The 9,241-nt window shown below is 42.2% G+C and overlaps 1 protein-coding gene across 1 annotated transcript; it reads right to left on the bottom strand.

Moving 5' to 3' along the window:
- Window positions 1-1,999: 1,999 nt before the first annotated feature.
- aldh8a1 (aldehyde dehydrogenase 8 family, member A1) lies at window positions 2,000-6,433 on the bottom strand. The gene is made up of 7 exons (XM_085372265.1): window positions 6,187-6,433; window positions 5,203-5,350; window positions 4,854-5,009; window positions 4,614-4,763; window positions 3,950-4,206; window positions 3,072-3,233; window positions 2,000-2,981 (listed from the first exon to the last, which is right to left on the bottom strand). The coding sequence occupies exons 1-7, from the start codon at window positions 6,331-6,333 to the stop codon at window positions 2,529-2,531; spliced, it is 1,473 nt and encodes a 490-aa protein (XP_085228391.1). The 5' UTR covers window positions 6,334-6,433; the 3' UTR covers window positions 2,000-2,528.
- Between the last annotated feature and the right edge of the window lie 2,808 nt (window positions 6,434-9,241).

The raw sequence follows: 9,241 nt of genomic DNA, 5'->3' as shown, positions 1-9,241 counted from the left end.
TGTGTCCGGGGATGGGCATCCAGGTACACACCGGCTCACTCCTTGGCGGCCGCTTATCGGGGCCTGGAGCCTGGGGCTCGCTCGGGCCACTTCGGAGGTGGGGTGCCCCCGGCCTCTCGGCCTGGGGCTCGGTCACTCAGGCACGGCTGGCTGCCGGCGGAGCTCACGGGCGCGTCACTGCAACCCCCCCTGGCTTCTGCTCCGCGGCTGCTGAGTGAGCCCTCATCTGGGACTCTCCTCAGCTCTTTCTGGGACAGTGGCGCGGCTGCCCCTCTGTTGGTCTTCCTTGGTCTCTTGTGTTCTGGGGGCCTCTGGATGTCTGGAGTTTTGATCTCCTCCATACCTGCTTCATGCCCTGGAGGACGGGGCAGTGGCCCCCCCACACCCTCTAGCAGATCATTACATGAAGGAACCTTTTAAATACAAGCGCGTCCATGCTCACAGGTGTACACACGGGCGCTCACACACACAAACTACACCCTTTTTGGCTCCTACCTTCCAGCTCCATAGTCAACATGCTTTGCCCAATACTATCCCTCCTCTGAAGATGTCAAAACCAACACTGTCTCTCTAACTTTGTGTCCAAAACTTCCCTTTGAATGGTTGAACACCAGGTATTTAAACTTATTCACCATCATTGCCTCTACTCTTTGCAGCCTCTCCTTTCCACCTACCTCACTCCCATTCACACACACATCTATTCTGCCTTGCCTCTACTTACTTTCAGACTCTTATTTCAGGATGTTTTACATTTTGGATGTACTGCTGTGGAACTTTAAAATTTAACCAGTGCTGATCATCTCTCTTTTGCTGATTTGATCACCCTCAGTTGTACTACAGTTGGGTCTATATAGTGAATTAATAGATGTAAGCACAATGACATGAGTGAACACGATAAACTATATTGCCAAAAGTATTCGCTTTGCTGCTTTCACACATACATGAACTTGGGTGACATCTCATTCTTAGTCCATAGGGTTTATAATATAATGTTGGCCCACCTTTTGCAGCTTCAACTCTTCTGGGAAGACTTTCCTGTCCTCTAATTAATGGCAGAGGTTGCGGTCAGGACTCATCCATGTCTTTATGGACCTTTATGGAAACCCATTACATGACGTGTTCTACACACTGTTCTTGAGCTAATCTTAAGGCCACAGTAAGTTTAGAGCTCTGCAGCAATTGACTCTGCAGAAAGTTTAGACCTCTGTGCACCACTGACCCCACTCTGTGATTTGTACTCTCCTGAAAGCAGCCACAAAAGTGTTTGGAACACCTGAATTTAATGATTTGCATGGGTGACTGAATACTTCTGGCAGTATATTGTATATTTTGATACCTTTCCAGAGGTATTTGTAGCTTTGGAGAACCACCTGTGCCAGCAGAAGCAGCCGGGATCATTTCCATAAAAGGAAACCATGCAAAACAGAACGTTTGGGGTTTATCTGACAATCATTAGTGAGATGCTTGCAGTAGCCTCGCCCATATTCAACTGACGTCAGTGCCTCCAACTTCGGACCCAGCAGTTTCGTGGTGCACAGTAGATAAACTGAAATACATTTGCCATGTGACATGCAGCAGCCAGTTAAATATTTAGTGTAGTATAATATTTCACATTCTCTTCACTGTAAAAGAGTATCAGTATTCATCTTTGTCTCATAATCCTTTAAAAAATGTAAAAACACACACACACACACTACAGGTAGAGCACCAGAAAGCAATCGTCTCCACCAGCCCAGTTCTATCTTCAAACACGTTGTCCAATAACCACACAGGAGAGTCTATTCGTCATTTACTCACCTCTCCTACGTCAGCAGCTGAGAGATAAAAACATGTCTGTGTCAAACAGTTACTTATGAGTATGTTTGCAGACCTTGAGGTTTGAACGGTTTAGAAAAATAAAGACAAATGATGTCACAAATGTACAAGAGACAACAAGTTTGTTAGTAAAACTGTTTCTAACAGTTCGATCAGACCAGAAATGCAGCATTTTTTACAGACCGTGTTACAGATTTTATTAAGACAATGACATCATTGAAAGTAAAGATTAAAAACAAACTGAACTCCACAACCTGCCATCATAACACACTGTTCTGACGAGATTCAGCTACACGTATTCAGTCACTGGGTTTTTCAGCCTGAAGCGCATGGATACCTAAATGTGAATAACAAGATGACTGCATTTTTCCCCTTCTTTTTAAATATCTTTATGTCATCATGCAGGAAGCATGACAAACTGTCTTTGGGGAAATGGCGGTTCCTATATTTACAAATTGTACTGTTAAGTTTTGGTTGGCTATAGCGCACACAGACACAGATTATTTCTGAAGCTCAAGAGCAGTTTTTGTTGTTTTCATTTGCAAATTTAGGCTTGTTGACAATTCATCCATAAATAATGAACATAAACTGCAATTTCAGCAACTTTATTGGCAAATGGTGGCAAATTTATATTGGATTTGATTGTTTTCTTATATTTGTTGCTCCAGACATTTTTGACTTTTGTATTCTACAAATAAACAAACTTTCCTCTCTCAGTGCTTGATAGTGATACTCTTCACCTCTGTGAAGAAGTGATAGGAATCTTTTCCTCCCTCCCTTCCCACACCAGAGTTCTTCATTCCTCCAAATGGGAGGTTCAGATCTCTCACCAGCCAGCAGTTGGTCCACACCAGACCTGCTTGCAACCGCTGGGCCACCCTGTGAACCTTCCCCACATCCTTGGACCACACTGTGGCTGACAGACCGTAACGTACACCATTGCCCCTGGCAACAGCTTCATCCTCAGTATCAAAGGGGCTGATGCAGGTGACGGGACCAAAGATCTCCTCCTGCATGACACGGGAGCTGTCAGATATGCCTGTGATGACCGTCGTCGGCATGAAGTATCCAGACTTGTTGCGCTGCGGGAGGTCCAGCTGGTCGAGCCCCTCACCGCAGTGAATTATGCCACCTTCTGATTTGGCAAGGGCTATATAGCTACGAACCTTTGGATTTGAAAGGAGACATCAGAGACATCAGACATCAGAAATTTAAACAACAAGTGTTTAGTCACATTCTGCATTACATGTAAGCACCTTCTCCAGGTGTTCTTTACTGATGAGCGCTCCATTTTTGCTGCTGGGGTCAGAGGGGACACCAGTCTTCCACTTCTTAGCCGCAGCCACAAACCTTTCCAGGAACTCCGAGTAAATACTCCTCTCTACATAAATCCTGCTGGTACACAGGCAGACTTCACCCTAAGAGGAGAAGAAATGGAGAAGATAAAAATGGAGGAATTCAGAAAGTTGTTTTTTGACAACCCACCTTAAGACAAAAAGTTGGGCTGTGATTGCCCCCTTGTGGACAAACTATGTTATTACACCCTCAACACATACAGAAGCTCCTGTTACAGATAATCACCTTCATTTCATTTGCATTAAGAAGTTCAATGAAAGAAAATTTGAAAAAAAAAAATTCCCGTTAAGTATGTATTAAAAATGGACCTTCTGGGCTTTGTTTTACAGTTTTTTTGCACACCGGCAATTTATACATATCAAATCAAACTCATCAAGTTAGGTTGTGACGGATTCTGCAGTCTAACGTATATTCAAAACACCTACCGTCACATTTCAGTACAAAAAAAAGATTAACTTTAACACTTCTAAACTGACAACAAACATTTCCAGCTATGATCTGGAGAGCATGAGATTAATAACCTTGTAATAAAGAAATGATTTCTTGAACTTTTCGTTCTGTAAAAATGTGCTTCACTGCTGCACATTCCCCAACAAATTTCCAGTTAAAATAACAATCTGTGGACACAGAAGCTCTAAAGACTCTCGGGCAGCTGTCCTGTCAATTGAGTTTATAATATATAAAAGCCAAAACTAAAAGTGATGGTACCCATAAATAAAATTAATAAAGCTAAACAGTCCTAAAGAAAAAAATATCCTCAGTCACATTTTGTCTTCACCTGATTGAGAAAGCTGGATCGGACGGTGGTCTCGATGCACTGGTCTAAGTCTGCGTCAGCAAAAATAATAGCTGGGTTTTTGCCTCCCAGCTCCAGTGAGAGCTTCTTACAGTAGGGGGCGCTCCGCTCGGTAATGCGCTGGGCAGTGGCTGTGGACCCAGTGAAGGAGACTAAAGGGACCTCAGGGTGACTAACAAGCGCGTCACCGGCTCTTGGACCACTGCCAAATACGATGTTGACGACACCGGGAGGAACACCTAAAGAGATGAAGACGATTGCAGACCACTGATTAATTTCGCACTACAGTGGTCCCTCGCTGTAACGCGGTTCACCTTTCGCAGCCTCGCTGCTTTTTGTGTATTTTTCCTTTTTTTTTTTTAACAGCGCATTATGTTCTGCGTCCTGATTGGCTGAAGACAATTGCAATCAATCTCGTGCCGTGTGTCCTGCGCAGTACAGAATGCGTTCAGCTTGTCAAATTTAGATAAATCTTCGTTATTTTGCGGGTTATTTTTGGAACGTAACTCCCGCAAGTAACGAGGGACCACTGTACTCATATCTGTTCATTATTTGCAGATTAAAAAAAATACCTTAATGAGTTATGTTTTTTGCTTTGCTTTAACTCCATCTGCATGACATTGCACTGTGGGTCCTGTAGTCCTACCTGCTTGCTGCATCAACTTGCACAGCATCCAGGCGGTCACAGAGGTCATCTCGCTGGGTTTGGCCACCACTGTGTTGCCTGCAGCGATTGCAGGTGCAATCTTCCAGGTCAGAAGGTACAGGGGCAGATTCCAGGGACTGATCAAACCAGCTAAAAAACACACCAAAGGCCATTTAAGAGCACATACACAGGACAAATGGGTCATCTGAAGGTTTCACTGCAAGCAGCCTAAGTGCTCACCCACTCCCACGGGGCAGCGGATAGTGTAGTTCAGGCAGCCCATGTGGTCCATTGGGCTGCAGTCGGTGGTGTGGTGAAGCATGGATGTCGAAAAGAAGCGGAAGTTGTACGCTGCCCGGGGAATATCCACAGTCCGTGCAGCTGTTATCGTTTTACCTACAAAGATTCTGAAGTGAGCATCAAAGGGCAAATGAAGCAGTTGGCTACACATTTTTGAGACAGAGTACAAGATTAGACATTCATGAATCAGTATTTGATTAATAAAAAGTGATTTCTGAGCCACTCATTTCTATTCCTGCATTAGTGACCTGATTTCTAAGGTGGCAACATATAAGACAGTCTAAGCAACCTTGGTCTTTGGACTCAGCTTGTGCAAACTCCTCAAGGTTGGCCTCAATCAGGTCAGCCAGTTTGTGGAGGATCTTCGCTCGCTGCTCTGGGCTGCATGCAGACCATTCGGGGAACGCTTCTTTAGCTGCTGCCACTGCTGCATCCACCTGCAGGCATGAGATGAGGTATAAGCAAACTGCACAATTAAGCACGATCACGTCCAAGAATAGAGCTTGATTCCACTTTGAGAGAATACGCAGGATTGTTTAAGTGACATTTTATTGATACACTCTTAAAATCTTAAAAAGCTGATCCTTTATATTAATTTCTAAGGAGTTCAGAGGACTTAAGAATATTGTTAACTACAATAATATGTACACGGATGCATTTCAACAAAACACTACATTTTTGAAGAAGGTCAAACATGAACAGCTGAAGTTAACTGATGTGTTTAATGATTACTTGATTGCTTGCTCTGCAAAGCTCAAAGGTGGCTTTTTCTGAAACCACATTTTATGCAACGCACTAACCTGAAACCTCAAACCTCATTCAGAAAGTTTGTTCTGTTCATCTCTTAAGTCCCTGACACGGAAGAAGTCCCTCGGATGAGTGACAAAAATTTCTCCCAGTGATAATGCAATGTCTAGATGAACACAATAGACTTTCTGGGACTTTCCTACCTGGATGATTAAGCATGCATCAAAACACATACACTAAAATGTACTAATATTGCTGAGTCAAAGGCCTTTAAATCTGACAACAGGATTTGTAATAACAAGCAATCCAACTCAATGCAAAAAATATTCTTGTGCAAATGTTGTGATATTGCAGCTTAGTACAGAAAAAAGAAATTGTATTTAAATAAGACAGCTCTGCAGAAAGCTGTCAGTCCAGCCTAATGCAAACACACAGCAGGACTTATACAAACATGTCTAAACATATGCAAGGATTCATTCAAATCTCAACCTCTTGGTTTTGCAGATGGTTTTAACTTGATCCCCACCTCCTCCTTGCCACTGTCCGGCACTTTGCAGTAGACCTCGCCAGTTGACGGGTCGTAGGAGTCGATGTAACTCCGACAAGAGACGAACTTTCCTCCGATGTAGTTCTCCAGAACCAAAAGTGAGCGCTCTTCTGACGTTTTCGACATGCTTGTTAATTACAGGCGCCAAAGTAACACCAGTTCACTTCCCAGAGAAAACGATGACTGCACGTACTGCTAACCTGACAAACACTGGGCCTCCAAAGGAGGGGCTTACTCTCTGATGATCCTATTGCCTAACTCTTTATCAGACCTTATTCACACAGATCTTTGAGCCTGAAAGAATAAACACTTTTTCTACACACAGTATCTTAAAGAGAACCTTAATTAATATCATGGCAATATGTCTGCTCAACACAAAGTTCAGATAGTTAAGATAAATGTGGCTTTCCAGTGTTCATAGACAATATTCAAGCATCTGAGTGACTTTAGGTGTGTTTAGAAAAACTGCAGAGGTCTGAAAAGTTTTATGTTTATTCTCACAGGCTGCTTCATATATCATAAAACTGGGTGATCTACTCCTGTTGGTGGTTAAATGAATGAGGTGAAGCCGTTTTGTTTCAGAAAGACGGACACAAAATGTCAGGTATATGTCGCATGACACTATTTACTTGTCTATAAGTTTAAATGGACATTGCATGCATGGCCTCACAATCTTGGATGGGCCTTGGAGGTCCAGGGCAGCCGAGGGATGTCACTGTACCCCCTTAGTTGAATTCTACTGATATACTTCAAATTATAACTATAAATTACACTAATTCATACTTTTTGGTCATAAAAAAAACTTAAACATCCACACCCCTCATAAGTTTTTGCAGCACTAGCTCAATTTGATCATTCAGTTCACAGTTTAGTGCATAGGGCTTCTGAGGCAATCATGTAACCGGTATGACTGAGGAGGAGACCAAGAGGATGGATCTATGCAGGTCAGGCTTTGGGAAATACCCTTCATGTCTCTTTGAAACTAAAAAGAGGTCATTCATCAGCTTGCGTAGCTCTAAAGCATGACCCTACTCGCAAATAGCAAAGCAAAAGGAAATGTGTTGGTTCACAGTCAGCCGCCAAGTCCAAACGGTGAGTTTAGTGATACCTGGAGAAGAGATGTCTCTGCTATTTTGCCTTACAGACGGACATTTTTGCACCTTTATAACTGTGGCTATATTTCTGTGACTGTACAATGTGTACATGGTTGTAATCCAACACTGCTAATATCTGAACCTCAATGAAAAGATATAACTGTGTTTTTTTAAACAAAAACAAAAAACATTAACATAATTTACAGCACCTAAAGTGCTTTCAACTGTATTTGTGTACACAACTCCTTGAGGAAGTGCTGATTCAAAGGTGACTGCCCACGAAGCCATCACATTACTCATCCACTTACAGAGAACGTGATTCACTATTATGATATGAGCCAAAAAACTCATACCACTAACCAAAGTTCTCATCGTTTTCCTACTCCTGGTTTTTTTTTTTTTGTTGGTTTTTTTTTGCAGCACATATATTTTCCTGTAAGGTGAGTAGCGTGTCTGCGTAATGACCACTAACATCCTGTGGCAACTAAGCAACTTTCACGCTGAGTTGCTCACTAGTGCAGGATTTCTTCCTGAGGCCTGTGAATGACTTAAAGATCACTTACTGACATGGACACTAGATCCATGAAGTTAAATCCCAAAGCATACATATACAGTTTACACCTATGTAGTTCATTATAATATTTATGTACATTCATTTATATTAATGTAAGTATCCAATCATCCAGTAGCATCACCTTGTACAGTTACTCATGTAGACATGATCAAAACAATCTGCTGAAGTTAACTGAGCATCAGGATGGGGAAGAAAAGGGATTTAAGTGACTTTAAATGGGGCATGATTGTTGGTGCCAGACATGCTGGTTTGAGTATTCCAGAAACTGCTGATCTCCAGGGCTTACAAAGGATGGCCTGATAGAGAAAATATCCAAAGCAGCAGCTCTTTGGGTGAAAATGTCTTGTTGATGTTTATCACAATAACTCTACTTGTTACAATCAAAGTCTGCAGAAAAGAATCTCTGAACTTGCACACTGAACCTTGAAGCAGATGGGCTGCAGCAGCAGACCACACCGGGTTCTAATCCTGACAGCCTTGTTTAAAACCCCACAGCCTATCCCAGAATTGTTGCTGATCATGTCTATCTCTTTAGAATCACAACGTACACATCTTGTGCTGGCTGCTTCAAGCAAGATAACAACTAACAGGTTTTGCAATAGAGTGTCTTTGGGATGTGGAGGAATGGGATTTGCATTACAGATTTGCAACTGATAAATCTGCAACAACTGTGTGATGCTATCATGTCATTGCGGTCTATAAGCTGGCAACAATCACAAGAAAATGTAACAGAATGGACTAAAAGAAGATACTAAGAAGTTACATGGTCATGGCCCGCATGCATTTGTTAACAGTGACAAAAACTGCTGAACATATCGTTCAGCAGTTTTTGAATGAATCATTGTGTTTGTGTTTGGAGAATTCTTGTATACTCGCTCTACAGGACACGTTCGTCCTTTCATATTTCATCTCTTCAGCCGTTTTACCTCAGGGAACGTCACATTAGCACCTACGCAAAAAAACAACCACTATATTTCTGTTTTTTCCAAAGAGAAAAAGAGAATGGAAACTTAACTCTCATTGAACTCTCACCCTAAATTGTGCGCAATTAGAGGTGACAATGAGTAGGTTGTTCGTCAACATGCGTCAGAGCTTTAAAAAAAAAAAAAAAAAGTGTGTGGGGGTCACAATTGTGAGCATTTTGTAAAATTATTTCACATTATTAAGCCGGCATTTACATTCTAGCTGTGAGACTGTCAGGACAAAAGCCAAGCTTTGTTCAACTTCACATGCAACACTTTTACTGAAGATGGCCCTTCCAGAAAGGTTTGTTTTTCTTGGCTTATGGGATTATAATAACGAAGAGTCACTAGATGAAAGGATTTTCTCAGATGCAGAAATCAAAACTCAAACCACAAGTTGCTGA

Source organism: Diplotaxodon limnothrissa, linkage group LG15, assembly GCF_057381915.1.
Source record: "Diplotaxodon limnothrissa isolate DT_005_m linkage group LG15, D_limnothrissa_male_GT1.1, whole genome shotgun sequence".
NCBI classification, from domain to species: domain Eukaryota; kingdom Metazoa; phylum Chordata; class Actinopteri; order Cichliformes; family Cichlidae; genus Diplotaxodon; species Diplotaxodon limnothrissa.
The sequence above is the reverse complement of the archived record's forward strand: the minus strand, read 5'-3'. Positions and strand labels throughout refer to the sequence as shown.

Excerpts from the sequence above, each read along its gene's own strand:
- aldh8a1 (XM_085372265.1), bottom strand. The coding sequence starts at position 6,333 with ATGTCGAAAACGTCAGAAGAGCGCTCACTTTTGGTTCTGGAGAACTAC. Across the intron at positions 5,351-6,186 it reads CGGACAGTGGCAAGGAGGAG|GTGGATGCAGCAGTGGCAGC; the intron begins GTGGGGATCAAG and ends TCATGCCTGCAG. Across the intron at positions 3,234-3,949 it reads GATCCAGCTTTCTCAATCAG|GGTGAAGTCTGCCTGTGTAC; the intron begins GTGAAGACAAAA and ends TTCTCCTCTTAG.